Raw genomic sequence first — 22,111 nt, 5'->3', positions numbered from 1 at the left:
ATTTTCAGTTTTTGCCCAAAACAACCAAAATCTGGATTTTCAATGGAATGTGAAGGTGTTATTTCAATATGACATAAAAGATGTTTGTGTGATTTTTAATTATTTAATAGTTTTACTTGTTTAAAATTCATCCAAGTAGAGTTATAAGTACATAAATTATAAAAGTGTTGTTGTATTTCCATGCTGGCTTTGTATTCCAATTTTACATGTCATTTTATATAGTTTTCAAAATCTCAGAAAAGAAAATCTTTATTTTAAAGTATATACTTAAAGAAGAAAACAGTATGTGAATTTTTTAAAGTGGTTTGATTCTGAATATGCTTGCCTTGTATCCCATTAAATGTGAAATTGTAGCTTGCAGATTTTTTTTAATGAAAATAGAAAGTCTAATACTAACAAGTTTTATGAGCTTAGTCAATTTATTAACTTCTTGGTCTCTAAATTTTCTCATCTATAAAATAAGGAAAGTATATTACATCTTCTCTGAGGTCACTTTCAGCTTTAAAATATTGTTATTTTTTTGAATGAATCAGTGATGAGTGAATAACTAAAAGTATGTTTTTAATATCAAATACCTTTCTTGGGCTTTTTTTTTTTTCTTAAAGTGTGGTTTTGTGAGTCCTCTTTTTTATGTCTGAACATATTTTGTGATCTCAAGGGACATGTAGTAACTTTCTCTTTCCTGTTACTGAACTGCATACCGGGGGTGTTTCTAAAGCTGGTCAGCTATAAGTCTGAATTCTGGTTTTGCAACATTAAAAGAAAAAATTATCAGAGAAATAAGTAAATAATAATTTTTAAAAAATCAAGGACCAAGTGAAGGAGGAAGGAATAATGGAAGGAAGGGGGAAAAGAAGGAAGAAAAGAAAAACAGAAGAGAGAGGAAGAAACAAGTGGAGGCTGGGAGAAAAGGCAGAGGCCTGTGTGCGTGCTCAGTCACTCAGTCGTGTCTGACCCTTTGTGACCCCAGGGACTGTAGCCCTCCAAGCTTCTCTGTCCGTGGGATTTTCCAGGCTAGAATACTGGAGTGGGTTGCCATTTTCTTCTCCAAAGGCAAAGGCAGGCAAGGGTAGTCCTTCCCATCTAAAAGTTCATAATCAAATCAGGGAAACACATGTACATAAGTATTGCTCATAGAAAATAGGTTATATTAAGTAACATAATAAAAGTAAACCATGCAAAGGAAGAATAAAAAGAGAAATATTCATGTGGCTTAAAGAAATCTGGGAATACATTACAGAATAATATATGATATAATAATAATAATATAATATAATAATAATATAATAATAATAATACATGTCCTTAAGCAAAGTTATAACATAAAAGCATATGAACATTGACCCAGAGGGATGGTACGGGGAGGGAGGTGGGAGGGGGTTTCAAGATGGGGAACACATGTACACCTGTGGCGGATTCATGTTGATGTATGGCAAAACCAATACAATATTATAAAGTAAAAAAAAAAATTACTTAAAAAAAAGCATGTGAACACAAGCTATGTTTAAGGAACAGCTAGTAGTTCTTTAGAATAGTAATATCAAACAAAACAGGATACATATTAGAAGGTAAGAATGGAAAAATTGCTTGGGACCAGGTTGTGGAGAGCTTTAAATCTCTCAGTTAAAAATCTAGAATGTTCTCCTTTACAGTTATGGTCTTTGAAGATTTTTGAAAAAGTCACAAATATGAACAAATTTGTGTTTTTTGCATATAATTCTGATGGTATAATTACAACAGATTTGAAAAGGATCCATTTAAGTCCTTGTTAAAGAGTCCCGGTCAGAGGCTGTTGGTATAGTCCAAGCTAGACATAATTGTTATTCCTTCCCACGTTTGATTGTTGACTCCATCCAAAATGATCTTCATCCAAACCCAAGTGATCCTTCACTATCTTCTCACAGAAAAAAATATGGGTAGTGGGCCTTTTCCAGATTTTCAACAGAATGCAATTATATCTGCCCTTAAATTTGATGAGTCAAGGCAATTATCAAGCCCTTTTAGGTTTTTCAGTACTATTCAGGCTATTACTTAGTCTGATTCTCTTAAAATGCAAATACCTTAAATTACTTTATTACTTACTTTTTTCTTTTATAGTTGATTTACAGTGTTATGTTTTTGCTGTGTAGCAAAGTGAGCGAGTTATATATACATATATATACACTTTTTAAAAGATTCTGTTCCCATATAGATCATTACAGAGTATTAAATAGAGTTTCTTATATTATTCAATAGGCTATTAATTATATATTCTATATAGTTGTGTTTCTATGTGTATTCCAGTTTCCCAATTTATGCCTCCCACTTCCCTCCCTGATAGGACCTAATTAATATTTGAAAGGGAGCCCTGCTTCATATCTTCAATCCATTACTTTTTTAAAATTTTTCTTCCTGCTACAGATTCCCAGGATCATTATCCTACTGCTAAATTCTCATGTCTTATTTCTGTTACAACTTTTAGGAAGTTACAGATTACAGTATCTGTAATATCTATATCCTGTGTCCTAATAGGATACATAAATATTCTGCAAAAAATTGTATAATGAGTCATGTAATATTTAAAGATATTTACAAAGGACAGAGATCAGAAATTCTGATGGCTAAGAAGAGTTTCCTTATGATTATTTATTAATTCTAGCTAGATCTCACAAGCTTCTAATCTGAGGACTTGGAGAAGCGTTTAGTCAGATACATTACCATATGTAAAATAGATAGCCAGTGGGAATTTGCTGTATGATGCAGGGAGCTCAAACCTGGTGCTGTGACAACCTAGAGGAGTTGAAGGTGGGAGGGAGGATCAAGGCGTGGGAGGAGACATATGTATACCTATGGCTGATTCATGTGGCAGAAACCAATTCAACATTATAAAGCAATTATCCTCCAATTAAAAATAAACAAATTTTTTAAAAAGACAAGGATCCATTCATAAGCCCCAAGTAGCTAAATATCAAGACATTCATTTGCATTAAATGACTGGTATTTCTTGATTTATTAGAATGGGGAATTTTGGACAAAGAGAAGTCAAGGATAACTCACTAGATTTCTAGATTTTAGTTGGTTATTGAGCCTATTAGATAATGGAGGGAATATAAAGATACAAGAAAAGCTGGTTAAGGGTGAAAGGGAATAAATTTGGTTTTGGCCACATTGAATTTGATGTACCTACAAAACAACGTATGGGAAATGTCCTGTTAGCATCTGGAAATACAGGTCTGAAGCCTGGGAGAGAAGTGAAAGGTAAAAGATATTTTGAATCATTACCTGAGTAGATAATAGATTATATCATTCTGTGGGAATATATATAGTGAAAAGAAAAGAAGGCTAAAGATTGACGTTTTGGGGAAAGTGTAATTTAAAATCAAGTAAGAGAAAGTAAAGCCAGCAAAAGAGATTAAGAATGAATAGAGAGAAAGGGGAGAAGCCATGAGTGACATTATTTGAGAAGCCATACAGGGAGGCCTGGCGTGCTGCGAACCAAAGAGTTGGACACGACTGAGCAACTGAATGAACTAACTAATGGAAAAGCTTCAGGAAGAGAGAGGACTGGACTTTAACAGCATCAGACGTAATAGCAAAATCAAAAACAAAGAACACTAAAGAGACACTACTGGCTGGTAATTAGGATATGTTTGATATCTGTTTGTTTTTGAGAACAGTTCTAATAAATAATAGGTTAGAATGGAGTAAGAGTTACGGATCCTGAGAAAGAAAATGGTAAATGCATTTGTTAAAGGCAAAAGCACAAGCTCTACAGCCACATAAGATTTCTAAACCTGGATTTCATCGCAGAACTGGCATTTCCATCTCTGAAAATCGTGAGGAATCAATGAAAGTAAATACAGGATGAGGTTTCTCGGGGAAACACTGATTCCTAACAGATACAGAATTCTCACAGAGCCAAGTCTTTGGGAAAGTCATCATGACTACTAGTGATAATTCTTCCTCTACAAATTCTCCAAGAAACTTATCAGTTTCCTTCAGACCAAGAGTAGTGGCTCTTTAGTAAGTCTTGACCTCCAAGCTAATGGCTGCTCTGTCCACAACTGCGTTTCTTTACCTTAAGCGATTCTTATTCCATCTTTCACAAGATGAGTAATTTGCAGATATGATATCTTATTGTCCTTTACTTCTTGTCTCCTAACATGTCTTTGAGAGTCCTACAAAGTGCATTTATTTCTGGACCCCCACCCCTGGTGGTATGCGCCAACCTCTCATTCAGTGACCACTTGGTTGGTAACTTGAGATCAGTCATGCCTGCTACGTCACTTCAGTCGTGTCTGACTCTGTGACCCCATGGACTGTACCCTCCAGGCCCCTCTGCCCATAGGATTCTCCAGGCAAGAATACTGAAGTGGGTTGCTGGGCCCTTCTCCAGGGGATCTTCCCGACCCAGGGATCAAACACGTGGTTAAGTCTCCTGCATTGCCAGGCAGGTTCTTAACCACTAGCGCCACCTGGGGAAATCAGCCATAGTGGGAGTATTTGTTCTTCAGAAATCAGCCAACTCTAAATCAGAATTTTTCCCTTTGGATAGCTGATTGTTAAACATGTATTAGCACACCACTTCCTATCTGTACCCATTACAGAGAATGAAAGGATTAACTGCCTAAACTCTATTCAGCTCTCATTGCCATAGTTTATACTCTGACTTGGGCTTCCCTGGTGGCTCAGATGGTAAAGAATCTGCCTGCAATGCAGAAGACCTGGATTTGATCCCTGGGTCAGGAAGATCCCCTGGAGAAGAGAATAGCAACCCACTCCAGGATTCTTGCCTGGAGACTCCCATGGACAAAGGAGCCTGGTGGGCTACAGTACATGGGGACACAAAGAGTCCGATATGACTGAGCAACTAACACTTTGACTTTTTCACTTTATACTCCAGTTTGATACTTTATACTGGAGACAATACCTCAGGATATAGCCCAGATAAAACAACCATTCCACTCACTTCTATTCATTAAAAGTTCATTGAGTTCCTAGTTAGGCATTACTGATCTAGATAATGGGAATACTAAAATAAATATGGCAATAATTATCCTCAAGGAATTTACAATCTAGCAAGAAAAAATGATAGGTAGAAGGTAGATAGATAGATAGGAAAGAGACAGAGACATGGAGAACCAGAGACGTGATAAAAGTATAAGAAAGGCACGAATAAAGTAGTTCAGGAGCACTCAACGCAGTGATCAATTCTTTGGGAAGAAATTAAGAGTTTTCTAGCTGGGATTTCATTTGCAGGGTACTGTTTACAAAGCTAAATCTTAAATTATTCCTCAGTTTTCTCTGGCCCTTCCTCATTGTCTTCTCCCTCCAAAGCAGAGGATTTATCACACGTACCTTCTTTAGGAGTCCTATCTAAACAAAATGATCTATTGATTGATTTTTGCACAGTGCAGCATTCAAATCAGACAATGATAAGAACTTTGGCTAGAGATAAGAGCTGTAGACAGAAAAAAGAACATCTAGAAATAGTTCCTTAAAAAGAGAGTACCTACAGGTGTGGTACTAACAAAAGACAGCATCCACTCTGTTTGAATTATTACATGAAATGAAAATAAGGTGATGCAAATAAGAGCATCTTCTTGCTCTTGTGATTGTTTAATTTACCACAGTGCCAAGAGTTCCTCTGCTCTGTGCTTGTGTCTTCTAGATCCCCTGACCAGTATCAAGAGCCCTGCCTAGAACTTCAGCTTCTCTCTTCTCTTTCAAAGATTTTGTTTGCCCCAATTTTTCCCTACCATTTGACCTATTCATGTTTTATCTCTGAATATGATATGAATATTCCTCCAAATACTTCTTGATGGCCTAAAACATTTTTCTTCAAGCTTGGACTTTATTGCTTCCCGGTATTTTGCCATAACCAATTCTCAGACTAGTGTTTTAGACAACAGATTGTAGTTTTATGGTGAGATTCAATAAATTGAAGACAAGCAATGCTTCAGGAACTCTCACAGAAGTTCATATACAAAGCTCAAATGACATGAGTTGCTGAGATGCTGCAGAGAAAGCAAACAAGGAAATGACTAATTTAAGAACTTGAATATACTGGAGAAAATGAAAATTTTATCTTAGAAATTTGAGGGTTTTTTCTCAGGGATGTTATTATAAAAATTTGATAATAACTTTCCTTGCAGTAGAGCTCTGCTGATATTCTGTTACTTTCCACTGATTTAGATAAATAGGGAGAACATTAACTTTTCCAGGCCACTTAAGAACTCTAAAGTCTGGAACATCCTGAAGAATAATAATTTCCTGTAAATTTTTCTACTTTATGATCTGCTTAATAGTACTGTACAAAACATCAAAATGTTGTCGGGAAAAGCTTCCTCACTGTAGTCCAAGACTTTAATGATCTCCAGTCAGCACAGTTTTCAGCTGAGATCCTGATATTCTATGCAGTAAACCTTCTTTGTTTTTGTTCCATTAAAGATAATGATGAGCATGTCATCTATTTTTCATCTGTCAGCTGTAAACTAATACATGCTAGTCATTTAAAACATTATTGTATAGTGCCAAAGCAATACCAACCATTTCCTAAAGGAACTTATTCACATCCATAACTCATTACCTTGGTGTAATAATTTGGCTGCTTCTGTCTCACCTTTAAATTATATAAATTATATAACTTTCATTTATCTTACTTTTGGAAAAGCAAAAAGATTGAATGACTTTAAAAGTAAACTCCCATGGTAGGTCAATTATTACTTTTATTTGGGTGTTTGGGGGAATTGTATACATGAAGATGTTATATTCTAAATGTATTCAAAATATGTCCTTCTGAAGCTTTACTTATAAGTTTTTTTCTATTATTTCTTACTTTCCAAATTTCTTATTCTGTTTATCATGTGTCTATTTGTAACAGAAACCTGAGCTATATCCCAAAGGTACACATGCTCAGTTACTAGAAATAGAGAAATGCATTTGGTGCAAGCCTCGTTGAGGCAGCAAAGTCATCATCAAACTAGACCTCTCAGCGAATTTGTAGTCTTTTTTTACTTAAACTAATCCATTCAGTGTCTTTTTATTTAGACCTGCTGCTTTAGGTGCTGGAAGTGAACAACCGCTGTGTGCAAAGCATGCTATTGGGTATTTTGATTATGTTATTTCTCTTACCCCTCCCAAGAACTCCTAAAATGAGATTTATCCTTATTTTACTGGTGAAAAAAACTAAACCTTAGATTTTAAATGGAATCTTTGACTCTTAGGTGCTAAGAGAGTTACAAAGATAAGGAGGATATTATTCTGGCTTTTCAGAGCTCATATTCTAATAGAAGGTTTGAAAATTAAATATGAATAGACACACATACCTATAACAAAAGGTAGCTTGTGATGAATTATATAAAGGTGTAAAACTATAGTGTGTGGAATCTTATCTTTCTTTAAATTTTCTTATCCAAAATTTTAGCTCAGCAAACTAGATTATCTGAGAGGTCTTAGCCAAAGATATGTGCTGTGTATACCATATGTGTTTAAAAAAATTGTTTTTTAAGCCTTTGGCTGGCCCGTCTGTACCTATGAATCATAACATCAGGATCAGAACCCGTGATGACCTAAGGAGACAAAGGCTAGAAATTGCAAAGTCAAAACCCTAACTACTAAAATACAAAAGTCAGGTAAGGTGAGAATCAGTAGCTCCCTGTGAGGTGATGGGATATAAGTGAACCCAGCCAGATGGGAAAGATGAGGCCTGAGGACATACCAAGAGTCAGTCAGAACATTTGGTTTAATATTTCATCTGCTGTATAAATATGTTTTCTGAAATGAGTCTCTTATACATAGAAATAGTTATATTTTTGTTGTAGCTTAGAACAGTTTTAAAATAAATAAACTTCCTGTTGGGTATTTTACCTGATAATTCTTTTGGTAAATATATTCCTGGAATTGATACTAAGCCAGTATTTAGCGGCTATGTAAGCATCATCATCACCATTGTCATCATCTGTCATTTATTAAACACTTCTTAGGTGTTCAGAGTTGTGCTAAGTGCTTAATGTGCATTATCTTATTTCATCCTTGCAGTGAACCTGGGAATTGGGTATGATTGTTCTCCATATTTTAACAGAGAAAAAACTGGAACTCATAGATGCAATTGGCCCAAGATCACAAACCTAATAATTTATGTAACAGGATTCATACCAGTGATTCAGTGTCATTGCAGAGCATGTGCTTTTAATGGTTATACCTTAATACTTCCTGAGTTAAAAGCTATGGCTTATCATTTGAATTTAGATAATATAATCCCATAAGTAAAAATTAAAAATTGCTTTTCTATTCAATGATAAATTATTTTTAAAGATATAAATAGCAATATGCTCCCTTTTATTATAAATTATAAGAATGATAAAGTTCCACCAATACAATATAGTATCTATTGAACAATTTAATAATATTGGAAAGTTTCTTTGTCTATTTTTAATATATATGAAGTATCCCAAAAATATATAAATAAAATGAAATACTTCCATTTGAGGTCAAATTTACTTTTAATAAATTTCATGGAAAAAAATCCATATATGTGTGTATCCAGCATTATCTATGCTAGCCAATATATACTAGTTATTTGTGTGTGAGTGTGTGTGTATATATATTTATTTATTTATGTTTGTTACGCTGGCTTACATAGATAATGTTGGATCCATCCATTGAAATGTTATTCTGGGCAATGATGAAAACATTGTCGTTTAAAGTAATTGTTTTCATTATTTTAAAATGAATTTAGTTTGAAAAAAGAATATCATGGACTGAATGTTCTCTAAATAAATGCATTATAAATAAATAGACTTTCTTTTAAAATCAAATATAATAGTTTTATTTACATAGATATTTCTGGGGAAAAGACAATGATTTTTTAAAGAATTTTAATGTACTTTTTTATAATCAAGAATTCCAACAAAGTCAAAAGTTAGAGTGGATTTAGAAAGGCCATATTTTACCCACTTTATATATTTCAGATAAAGGATTTGATTATAATATTTTATGGACCTTCAAAATAATTCTTATATTTTACATTTAGAAATGGATCAGTTATTAACTCAAAAATATATAACAGAATACTGGGAGAGATGGGGGGTTGAGGGGGAGAAACAGATCAGTTGAATTAATCTAATTAATATTTATGCTATACACTATTGCCATTCAACTTGCTTTACCAAAATGTTTTTATCTAGCTAATATTTTCAGTGAATTATTACTCATATACGATTATTTATTAGGTAATGATTATTCAAGTCACAGTAAATGGTTTGCATAGATAATCATCATTGTAATGATTTGTTAAATTTGCCGGTATCTGTGGTTTAAAAAATCTCCATTATGAAATTCACCAGGTAAGAGTTTTTACCATTATGTTTAAGTGGATATTAACAAAGAAAAAGCCATTAGCAGATAGTCTCTTAGCCCAATAATGGCCATCAGGTAGTAATGGTACAGTAATAATACTGGCTGCATTATTTTATATTATGCCATATACCAGGCATGTATTATTTCTGATTTCCAAAACAGTGCCGCAAGGAACAAAACAATGCTGCAAGGAAGATATTATTTTCCCTATTATTTTATAAACAGGATTTTAAAGGTGGAATAATTTGCTCAAGTTTACCCAGCTAGTAATAGTTTTCCTTACTCCAGGTTTTCAAGACTTCAAAATCTATCCTTTTTTTACATTCCATATGTCATTAACATAAAGCCTCTATGATGGTTTTCAGTTGACCAGAATATTTGAACACCCTGTACCCTGGCTGTGCCAGATAATCATCTGATTATTTCAATTCCAGGAAGTTTGAATTATCATAAATAATAATGACTTTTTCTAGTATTTCTAGGATTCATCAAAATTCCAGCAACCACTCAGAAATTAAACTTTTTCTTTTCTCTTGGCCTTTCTTTAAAAAGTTAGTATTTTAATAATTAGATTTTGTATTACCTCTAGGTTTTCACTGAAGCATAATGGATTTAAGAGAAAATTTATGCTACTAAAATTGGTTTTCATAAGTTACAGTGGCAACTTCATCATGTTTTAAAAAATTTTATTCAAAAATTTTAAAAAATTTGCTTCCTAATATTAAGCCAATATTTATTTCCTAGATTTTGCCTAAATGTTCTTCCCTGAGGCCATTGCTCTTGTGAAACTGTTTTAATGGCCTTCATTGGGGTGTGGTGAAAAAGCTCTAATTGACTTTGCTGAAAACAAGGGTTTCATATAAACTGAATTTTTCTTTTAGGATAATTGCCATTCACTTTTGTTTTATATGCAACTGAGTGGGGTTTTGCAGTATCCTCTGTGGACAATTAAAGTGCTGAAATAGGAGAAGTGAATAATTGCTTTGTGTGGTAATACTGACAACTTCTGCGTGTTTGTCAATCTGTGTTAACAGTATCGATCAGGATGGGATCCTCATAGAGGGGCAGATAATATTTCCACTAAATCTTCGGACAGTGACGTAAGTGATATATCTGCGGTTTCCAGGACTAGTAGTGCTTCTCGTTTCAGCAGCACAAGCTACATGTCTGTCCAATCAGAACGGCCAAGAGGAAACAAGAAAATCAGGTGAGTAGGGGCACTTTAAGAAGGAAATTCTAAATACGTTTTAGAATATCTTTATTTTTCTTTGGATAAATGTAAAATCCTTTCCTTCTAAATGGTTAATATATATCATGAAGACAATAAACAACTTCTATGATTACTTTTTATTATATTTTGGTCTACATTTCATACTTTTTAACACAGAAAAGTTTTATAGAACTTATGATAATATTCTTGCTAGATTATCTGAAATAGTATCATTAGCTATTTTTTCATGTTTGTTATTGAAAAAGTAATTCTGTTGTGGTAGTTTTACTGAGATTAAAGGGATGGTTAAATGAAGACTTGAATGTTTTTAATATTCTAAGGAATATGAAAAATCATATTGGAAGGTGATGAATACCTTTCAATGATTAAGAAAACACAACATTACTGTTTTAGATGCTCTCTTGTCCTCCTAAAACTTTTATAAATGTATGGAAGTTTCTCCAAAAAGTTTATAAATGTATGTTAGTATAATTTTCATTTATCACCTCATCTATAGACTTTATGGGCACCTAAGCTAAGTTAGTTTTTTGTTGTTGTTTTTTTAACTCCTATTGGATCAAAACAAAACAAAAATCAGTAATGGGGAGACCACAACTTTTTTCCAGGCAACTTTGTAACAGGAAAACACAACTTAAAAAAGCAATTTTGATTTAACTGTTGCTTACATACTGCTTCTCTGTTATACACTGGAAAAAATGTTTTCAGTGCTTAAAAGATGTAATTTTTACCTATGTTTTAGTAATTTTCATTACTTTTCTATTTAATTTTGTATGTATTTTTTTCTTAACGTTTTCTTTCTTTTTTGTGTTTATTTGCATGCCTTCAATTTGTGTTGCTTTCAAAAGGCCAAAGGGACTAGAAGAGGGAGGGAAAGAAGGGGATAAGCATGAAGAGATAGTTCATGCGGAGGAAGAGGTAAAGGAAGAAAGAACTAATGAGAATGAGAAAGGGAAAGACATTACAAACATGTGTAATAAGGAGAAAAACAGAGAATCAGGAGATGAGGAGAAAACACCAGATATACCTGAGCAAGGGAAAGAAAAAGAACAGTGGAATAAAGAGGATTTGCAAAAGCAATTCTCACAAGATGATGACAGGTAAAATTTGCTTATTTTTGTAGACATTTCCCATTAGTTATGTCCTTTCTCCTACTCCTATTTTGCCATTTGCATTTGGTTTATTGTCTTGCATTTTATCTATTTAGCTTCTAATACAACTAATTAATGTGTTGACAAGTTACTATCAAACAGATTGATTTATTAACCAGTCTTCAATTTGTATACACTGGCTCTGAGTATGACTTAATTGGGTTTTAAAATCCTTTTTGACTAGGTAAATCTAAAGTAAATTTCCCTTTCCATTTTTTTAGCATGAAATGCTGTATATCTTCCCAATTTGTAGAGTCAAAAATCTTTAAAATGAGGTTCTGAAGAGGCTGGGAAAGTGTAGCCTGCTCTACAAGAAATATTATACACTAGAAATGAACTTTTAAAACGAGTGGCAAAATAGGTAGCAAAATGTAAGCTTTATTCTGAAAAAAGCAAGTCCTTTGTCTTATAGTTTTCTGGTGGGTTCCAGTGCAATTTTAATTCCTGAGAAAGATTGTGAAGAACAGTGTTCTTTGAACCTTTAAAAAGAAAGGATAGAGGCCTCAGGGCTTGTTAGAAGGCAAACATGTTGGGTTAGAAATTCATTCAGCTAGAAAACTGCCAGAGAAGGAACTTTGAACAGAGGATAAATGGAAAAAACATAACAGCAAGGCATAAAGCCAAGTATGTTTTCATTTCCATGACGCAATGCATTAATAGGTATGAATCCTTCTTCACAGTGCTGTACTGAAAGCCGCATCAGCCCAAGTACTCATAGACTTCACTTTCTGCCTGAGATGAGCTTTCTCTAGCTACATTTCTCTGAAACTAAGAGTGGCAAAGCATGTACGGTTTGGAGGGATTTGGTTTTCCAGTAGCCAATTCAGAATTTGATTTTGTATTCTTATGAAGTTGGCATAATAAGCACACCCAATTACAAGCCAAATTTTGCTTTATTATATATAAATTCAATCTCAATTTATGCTTTACTCAAAATTAACGAGAAGATAATCATCATAAATGTTTACCCCCTTGGTATACAATTCAGTGGTCTAATTCTATGACACTTCACTTTTTGTCTCAGTTTGCTATATTTAACTATCTGTGGTCTACAAAGGTTTCTATGTAACAGACACAAAACCTAGAAGTTAATTTTAAGTTAGGCGTATTTTGTGATTCCAATCTGAACTAGTAATTTCAAGTCTATTTTCTTTGTTTACATTCTTTATTAATGAAGACTTTTTTTCTGACTTATTTGGCATAGAGTCATTTCATCATTAATTCACAGAGAATAGTTTTCCAAAATTTCCTTAGAAAGAGACATAGCGTTTCCTTTCTTTAAAAAGCAGAGCAAAATGCGGGCCTCTAGTGTGTTTTCCTTTCTTTAAATTGTGTAAAGGAGAACATATGAGCCCCTTGGTGTATGCCTGTTGCCAAAGTCTATGTTAGCATATCTGGCTTGGTGGGTAGAAGTTTGGAGGTTATATTTTTAAGTTCTTGATTTTTAATATAAATTTCTTCACCATTTTCTTCTTGATAAAAGCACATTATTTTATACAGGAAAGAAAAGGATAGTATATTCTTAGCAATGAGTCTTTTAAGGCACTGTACTCTGCTTAAGTATAACTATGTAATACTTGCAGAACTGGAAACTACACAGGGCCCGGCTGATGTCTTTCAGTTCAGTTCAGTCTAATTCAGTCGCTCAGTTGTGTCCGACTCTTTGTGACCCCATGAATCGCAGCATGACAGGCCTCCCTGTCCATCACCAACTCCCGGAGTTCACTCAAACTCATGTCCATGGATTTGGTGATGCCATCCAGCCATCTCATCTTCTGTCGTCCCCTTCTCCTCCTGCCCCCAATCCCTCCAAGCTGATGTCTTTAGGGAACATATATTCCATAATATGGCAGAGAGTATCAACTGCAATTATTTGTTAGAAAATGTTGGTGCCACTAATTAATTTTTGCAGTGTAAAATCCTGAATTAGCTTTCACATCTCAGAATAAAATGAGCAATCTTTATTCCGAGAGAAAATATGTCTGAGTACTGCTAGTAACATTTTGTTTTGGTAGTTGATGAACATAATCATGGATTATTTAAATGACAGAAACAACTTAATATGCTTATGCAACATTATTGGAAGTACTCTTATTTTATAGTACACCATTGATATTTACTTGTAATCCAAGTTTTGTAAAAGAAAAATTCTTTTCTGACTTCAGAGTTTAATATCTATAGCAATGCTGGTATATTTAAAATTAACACAATAACTGCAGTGAACCAAATCCATTATAGTCGCTATTTTCGTTATAGTGATTGGATCTCATTGTGTGATACAAAATTATATTGTTTGTGTTATAGTAACCGTATTAAAGTCTTTTGTATGTACAAGTAGAAAATGAATAGCAAAAAATAAATTTTTAAAAAAGTAAAAATAGCAAAAATTAATAATAGTAAAAATTTAAAAAAATTCTTAATGAAATTTTTAAAAATTCATTAAATATTTGAATATAGTATTTTTCAAAGTACTTTAGTAAATAATACATTCGTATTTAGCTATTTGTATTTCCACACAGGTATATTGGTCTGGTTAAATATCCATCTATCATTAATGATTGTCTAATAATCATTTCTAGAAAATCTGATTTACCATTTAAAATATTTTTCTCATTCTGCGTACCTGGATATGCTTTAAATTTTATAGCTATCTACATTTGCTGATTATATACCATATATATATATGTGGTGGGCTATCCCAGAAAAAAGTTTCCAGAGGTAATGAAAAATCATTCAATGAACCAATGTTTATTTAGAAAATTTCTCAGGCAGTGTACTTTGAACTGTGGATAAAAATGAAATCAAGCAGTTCTAAATTTCTAAGTCTGAAGGTCAAGCAATTTCTTAGCCTTGTGTGGATGGATATTTAAGGATAGCTCCATATCCAGAAAAATTTAATCAAGAAACATAAATAAATTCACAAGGATATTTGATGAAAGAATTTGGCATAAGAAGTGGAGGTCTTAAGTAAATCTGCAATGGACGATAGGAAAATAAATATTGAAAAGTACAGTATTGTCAAAACTAACAACACTGATAGCTTTGTGATCAAATTACTCATCATTCCTCCAGATTCTGTTCTGGGCATATAAGACCAAAGAAAAAATAATTCAAGAAACTCGTTTATCTACAAATGTGTGTAGATAGCCAAATAAGATATCCTGAACCTCAACAGATTGCCTGCTCCACAGATCTCCTCATATTTTTTTATTACTCAGCTTTCTTTTAATAGAAATGATATAGTTTATAGTTGTGTAAAAACTTCATGGCTTCATTATTGTAAAATGGATTCAAGGTCTTAGGTAAAAGTGAAACATTCACACAAAGATTCATGTTAATGGAGACTACACAGAAAACTTTGAGAATTTATGTTTATATGATATTTAGCAAATTTTTATGCTTTATAATATTCTTACAGAAGAGTCAATTTATATGGTTATTTGTAAGATCAAAATATAAATTAAAAGTTTCAAAAATAAAAGAAAATGAGTTCTCAGGCATGTCTATAAGTGGTATGTATATTTTCTCTTTCTGAAGAATATGTTCTTGAGGTAGGAAAAGTTTTCAAAGGAAAAAGATGGCATCAGTTCAAAATATTCATGAATAACTGTTTTTAAGAGTCTTAAACCATCTAAATTATCTAGCAAAAAAAAGTTCTTATAGTCTTTAAAAGGGCAAGCAGAATAATTGTTAATGAAATATTTACTACTGCTAACTTATAGATCAGAGTTACAGATCAGAGTTAAAATGTGATAACACGTTTTCCTGACTATGTGATATTACTTGATGTTACCACATATTTACTCATATTATAGACCTTTAAAGGGGAATCAATATGTCTTACGAAAATAATTATGGATTAGGAATCTAAAATACCTGTTTTCTCATTCTGATTTTATTACATGTCCCTAGCCACTTTACCTGGCTTTTTTCACTTGTCAGATAAATGAATGAATGATTCACACTCCTTCTCATCATTTAGATGAATGTAATACACAGCAAAGGGAAAGTAAGCATCTTCTGTTATACCAATGATCTGTCTTTATCATGAATTGGAGAAATAATTGGGTCCGTGGCTAACCACCAGTAAAACAAACAGCTCAACTTATGTTTCTCTCACCTAGCAGATGATTCCAAAATTTAGGTGACTTTTGTAATACTCCATTGATCAGGTTGAGTTTTTGTTGTTTTCTGGAAGTATGTCTCAGTGCTAACTCTCCCAGAGGGCATACTGATGGATTATGCTGTTCAGCTGATGGATTATTGACGGCTTGTGTTTTCCCCTTCTCATTGAAACTATCTTCTAGTTAATACCACTGAAAATCTTACACACCCAAGCAACATCTATTCTATGATTGTGCATGAAAAGGGAACTTCAAAAAACAAAACAAAACAAAAAAAAACGCTTGATTATGACTTTTGGAATTTTGATCCTGTAAAGGCCCTGGAATTTGCATTTTAAAAACACCTCCCCACCACGTGATTGTAATGTATCCTTCCTCTCTTTTGGGTTGCATACATTTCCTCACGAATGCTGAGATGAGCTTGCCAATTTCGAAGGGAAAAAATGCAGCTAGGGTTTTGACTGGGATTGTTTAATTAGAGCAATTTGAGGATTATTGCCATCTTAGAAAATGTTGTCTTCTCATCCATGAGCACAAAGATGTTCCCTTTAAGTTACTTTCTTTCAGTGATGTTTCATCGTTTTCAGGATACATACTTTGTGCTACTTTTGTTAAATTTATTCCAAATATTTTATTTTTGAAGTTGAATTGTTATTAAATTCATTTCGTGCCTAATCATTGCTAGTATATAGAAACACAATTTATTTTTATAACTTGATCTTGAAACCTACAACCATGCTATGTTCATATGCTCTAAAAGTTTTTATATGAGATCATGTCATCTATGACTAAAGATAATTTTACGTCTTCCTTTCTGATCTGAATGCCTTTTGTTTCTTTGTCTTGTCAAATTGACCTGGCTGAAACCATCACTGCAATATTAAATAGAAATGCTCATGGAATGTTTTTAAAAGAAACAGCCACATAGAATTACTCATTAGCTCTAAAAGCATTTCTGAGGGCATTGTCTCCTGTGCCACTCATCCATTTTAGAACAGTCCGTGTAAAACTTTATTTTAAAGTTGTGAGTAGCTGTCTTTAAGAATAGATGTATCTGTGTCACTGAGAAAGAATGTAGCTCATTGTGTGTTTTCTTTATCTAGTCTATCAGGAAAGACATGATAATTCTAATCAGTTTCTTGAACTACATTGTTCTAAAATCATTACCTATAATAACTGACATTTTTACTTTTCCTCTTTTTTGAGACTCTGCTTCTTTATACCTGTTTTATTACAATTGTGTTATATAACTTTGTTCTAAAAAACTGTCTCAAATTGTATATGCTGCTAAATCATAAGAACTTTCATATTGCATCTAACCTTTCAACCTTTAGAATTCAGCCCCATTACATTCTCTTCTTGAAATGTTTTTTCCTCTGCACTCCTGTGATTGTGCACTCCTTTGGGTTTCTATCCATCTTTCTGATCACTTCTGTCTTCTTTGGGAGCATTCTCTTTGCCGCTTGACAATTTCCAGACTGCCATACTAGGCTGTCTTTCCTTTGCATGTTCTATCTTGACGGTGCTTTCTGTTCCATGACTTTCAGTAGCCTCTGTGTATTGATGGCTTCCAAATCTATGTTTCCAGCCCAGGTCTCTCTCTTATTTATCTGTCAGATCTGTTTAGTCCTCTTCTGGCCATCTTCTTATCTGTCCCGGGGATGTACCAAGTCAGCATGTATAACTGAATTCATCATACCTCTCACAGCACAGGCGACCACATTTAGTAACCCACTCCCCACTTTGTACTCTCTCGGTATGTGGCAGCAGCATCTGCACACCTGCCCCAACCAGAAACCCGAGCATCACCCTTGACTAGTGCTTCCCCTGAACACAATTCCCTCCCTCCAGTCACCATGTCTTATTGATCCTAAAACTTAATTATCTCCGACGTATTCCATTTCTCCCTAACTCTGTATCTACTTTCATGATCTACACTACTATCTCTTATGGAGATTAGTTTAGTAGATTAGTTTAATCGGAAAATCTTACCTTTTAAAAATAATAGCTTTTAAATCTGAGCTCATTATGCTAATAGCATAAAAAATGAGTAGTCAAATTCTTTGAAGTTGTTCATTTGTGAATTGTATACCCTTAAAGGGTGAATTTTATGGTATGTGAATATACTTTAAAAATGGTCAGAAGGCTTCTGAAAAAAAAAAAGAGAGATCTGGGTTTCTTCAGTAAATATTATGAGTATAGTGGTGATAAAATGCAGGTGATACTTTGTTTGGGGTTAAGTTTGTCAAGCATATCTTGTTTTCTATTCCAATACTCCTTAAAAGCTACTTTTCAATAAAATCTTCATCTCTCTCTTTTTTAACTTATTGTATACATTTTTAATATCACCAGAGTACTGAAGATGAATGAAATACAGGTTTATTCTCAAGAAAAGGTGATAATTTTCTTTTTCCCTTTTTTTTTTGCAGCCTCAAATTTATCCTTTTCACATAAATTTAGTTGTTAGCCTAAAACTCTGAAATAATTCTCTCCTCTCTGTGTCTGTCTCTCTCTGTCTCTGTATCTATCTCTAGATAGACACATAGATTCCTCAGCTAATAAGTAAATAAGCTATTCTCATAAAAATTTACGAGATTTCCATGTGCGGGAATCTGAGTATGCTGTGACTTCCCAGTCTCTGTTATGGGTCACCAAAAGGGAGAAATCTGAGATTTGAACATGTATGTGGTCTGAAGAGAAAGGGCATTTGAAGATAGGAGAGGCACTGATACTAGAGTAAGAACCTGGAGGTGGAGGACGGGTTTGGTTCAGAAGCATAGGTGGACTCTGGATTGGCCCAAACCAGAAAAAAAGACAGATAATAAAATAGATCAGTTATTAGACAGGGAGTTGGGAAGTTGGTTGTCACTGCCTGTTGGCCCTAATGTTCTCAAACACGTAAGAAGCGAGAATATAAGGGTTTGGAAGTTGAATTTGAGATTTAATTTGAAGATTTAGAATAATCACTGAAGAAAATAGGAGAAAGTAGCTTACCGAAGACAAATTTAAAAGTTGATGAATAGTTCTGCAGATCTAGAGGGTTGGAGACCAGCAATTGCAAGACACACCAGCGTGGGAGAGCAGTGTGATCTTTCCTAGCAGCACTGAGCCCATCCAAGTGTGGAAACACAATTCAGACTGTAGCATTTGTGGAGGAGTGGGAGTTTTGATGGATGGATTTTCTGGGAAAATAGCAGTGGAAAGCAACTGAGGGTGCTTGTGTAAATGTCAGTGTTAGACAAGGAGGAGGAAAAGTCCATATGGGAACTTAGAGACTAGGAAAATGTAGAGAAAATCCAAGAATTAGAAAGCTAGGTCTTGTAGTCAAAAAGGAAGTTTAGGGTGTTGGGCAGGTAGAGCATGTTGTTGAAACCTAAGAGCTTGTGGTGGAGGTATTTTCACTAGTTGACAAACTCTAAGACATGAGCATTTGGAGTGACTAGGAGAGTGGGTGACGGAAAAGGTGATGGCACCCCACTCCAGTACTCTTGCCTGGAAAATCCCATGGATGGAGGAACCTGGTAGGCTGCAGTCCATGGGGTCGCTAGGAGTCGGACACAACTGAGCGACTTCACTTTCACTTTTCACTTTCATGCACTGGAGAAGGAAATGGCAACCCACTCCAGTGTTCTTGCGTGGAGAATCTTAGAGATGGGGGAGCCTGGTGGGCTGCCGTCTACGGGGTCGCACAGAGTCGGACACGACTGAAGCGACTTAGCAGCAGCAGCAGCAGGAGAGTGGGTGAAAAGAATAAAAGTGAAGGTAACGAGATATGTGAGTTTTGGAATTACAAAGCAATTTGATAGGTCTTCTTAATGAATACTTATATTTGATATGGTTGTGAGAATTTGGGAATTGAAAAGACTAAGCCAGCTCAAAGACTTCAGTGAATGAGTCAGTGACCATGAGGTCATCAGATGACAGAAAGAAAGGGGAAAAAATGGTTGGTATATGTCAGCACGGCCAGAAGTCAAAGAAAAGAAAGTTTAACGTAGAAGAGAAATATATTTTGTAAGTAGCCAGTAGAGAGAAATATGACAACCAATGAAGAAGGGTAAGTATTTTACACTAGAGGAGATTTCAGCAGAAGCAGAGTGCTCAAGAAAGCACCAGGTTTCCGTTCAGCTGGTACGAAAAGGGCCAGGAACAGGTGGCAAGAGCATAGCTTTGTAACAGTACCACCTGGCTTTTGCTTTGTTGCTGGTGCCACCATATTTTCAGAGTGGTCTTCACAGCTGACTCATAAGAGTTATATTCAATACCACATCTCAGTACCTGGATATGAAGTTGGAGATCTGTGGCAATTAAAATTTACTCCCACGTCTTACATAAATTTTAAGAGGCACACAATTTAATTGACTTTGTAATATATAATCATTTTTAGCAATTTCTGTTAATTTGTATTTCTGTGGTGACTGGTTACTCTATCCTATTATCACATGGGAAATCTTATTCAGAGATACTTACCCGGATTCATTTTTACTGATGAATTCATTTCATTCTGGTTAGAATAGCAATTTAGGGTTCTATACATTTAAAATAATCATTGGCATTCATTTACATATTAAACTTTTGTTTTCTGGCATCACCACTATTGATTATTGGTAAATCATGTTTATATAGACTCACTGTTATTTCTAACATTTTTAACTTTATTTCTAAAATATTATCCCCACAGGCTGTATGTTAGTAAAATAAATTTAGTGTGAAAGTAGAGAAATAATTAAGTCGAAATGATTTCTACCATACAAAATAATAGCATTTGAAAATGCTGCTGTAGTAGTTTCTGTCATATTCAATATTTATTTTTACAGCCAAAGGGACAGTTAATCCACAACTGTTATTCTAAACTAAATGCAACATTCTAACCAATGACTCCTAATAGAACCACAGATATACCTCAGGATGAACAATTTTAACATATAGAAGTTATATTTTTATAGAAATAACAAAAATAAGATCAAGTTTGAAGTCGAAGGATTCCCATGATGAGTGTTACTGTTAGATGCCAGTTTATCAGTATGGGGTGGAACGGTATAGTAAGACTTAATTTCAGATTCTGATTTTCCATATAGAAAGGATGAATCTAATCTTCAGTTCAGTTCAGTTCAGTCGCTCAGTCGTGTCCAACTCTTTGCAACCCCATGAATCGCACCATGCCGGGCCTCCCTGTCCATCACCAACTCTCGGAGTTCACTCAGACTCACGTCCCTCGAGTCAGTGATGCCATCCAGCCATCTCATCCTCTGTCGTCCCTTTCTCCTCCTGCCTCCAATCCCTCCCAGCATCAGAGTCTTCCAATGAGTCAACTCTTCTCATGAGGTGGCCAAAGTACTGGAGTTTCAGCTTTAGCATCATTCCTTCCAAAGAACACGCAGGGCTGATCTCCTTCAGAATGGACTGGTTGGATCTCCTTGCAGTGGAAGCAAAATTCAAAAAAAGAAAATCCACGAACACCTGGCCTGAGACCTTAGAACCTTAATGACAAAATTTGAATCTTTAATGTTTAATGTTATCTTGACTTCAGCTTTTCACGCTTACTCTTACCCTTCTCTTTAAAGGCTCTTGATTTAATTCCTTTGTGTGTATGCTCACATTGCTTTTGATGTCTGAAGCGCAGTTTCTTTCTCTTTCTGAGTAAAGTACCTGCTCATCCTTTAAAACCCAAGTCAAGTACAGATTCACCCAAGAGATACCATCTCTCCTCTTCCTTCATGATTTATCTAATATTCTTTTACAGTAACAGTTTCTCTTGGGTGCTCATTTTCCTGCCCTGTGATATAGTTAATTATGTATCCACGTAATCTACCATTGTTGACCATTAGTTAGCCACTTAAGGATATGTGTTTATTATTTTTATCTTTTTGCTGTCTTCTCAAAATCTACAATCCCTCACACATAGTAGGCATTCAAAAAAGTTCGAGGATGAATGTATGAATAAATGAGATTGTAATAAAGCAGTGACAGCTTTGAGGTGTGAAGAGCTGCTATCACAGTGCTTCTGGCATGTTCAGTATCCGACATGCTCATCTCTCTCTTTGACAAAAATGACCAAGAAGTCATTTTTTTTCCTTAGTGGAAAGAAACTTACTTCTTTCAGAAATCAATGGAGTTTTTTTACCTTGGAGGAGTTTGTTTTATGACACATGTGTGTTCTAGTGAGAAAAGATTTAGTTGGTTTACTGATTTGATATGTGATGAATGAGAATCATTATTTTATATATATGGTTCAGTTCACTTTAGTTGCTTAGTCATATCCGACTCTTTGC

General features: G+C 34.4%; 1 protein-coding gene across 49 annotated transcripts in view; it reads left to right on the top strand.

Annotated features, from left to right (window-relative positions):
- Window positions 1-22,111, top strand: part of RIMS2 (regulating synaptic membrane exocytosis 2) — a 601,609-nt gene that overhangs the window by 445,728 nt on the left and 133,770 nt on the right. For 21 of the 49 annotated variants that reach the window (XM_060393832.1, XM_060393843.1, XM_060393841.1 and 18 more), the window contains 2 exons: window positions 10,374-10,546; window positions 11,416-11,667. The exons of 11 other annotated variants lie outside the window; for them this stretch is intronic. In XM_060393832.1, coding sequence (XP_060249815.1) covers window positions 10,374-10,546; window positions 11,416-11,667 — 425 coding nt within the window. The remainder of the gene's footprint in view (window positions 1-10,373; window positions 10,547-11,415; window positions 11,668-22,111) is intronic. 17 more of the 49 variants (XM_027973139.3, XM_027973138.3, XM_027973140.3 and 14 more) reach the window with 1 other exon arrangement.

Source organism: Ovis aries, chromosome 9 (assembly GCF_016772045.2).
Source record: "Ovis aries strain OAR_USU_Benz2616 breed Rambouillet chromosome 9, ARS-UI_Ramb_v3.0, whole genome shotgun sequence".
NCBI classification, from domain to species: domain Eukaryota; kingdom Metazoa; phylum Chordata; class Mammalia; order Artiodactyla; family Bovidae; genus Ovis; species Ovis aries.
Note: the sequence above shows the minus strand (reverse complement) of the source record. Positions and strands in the feature narration are given on the sequence as shown.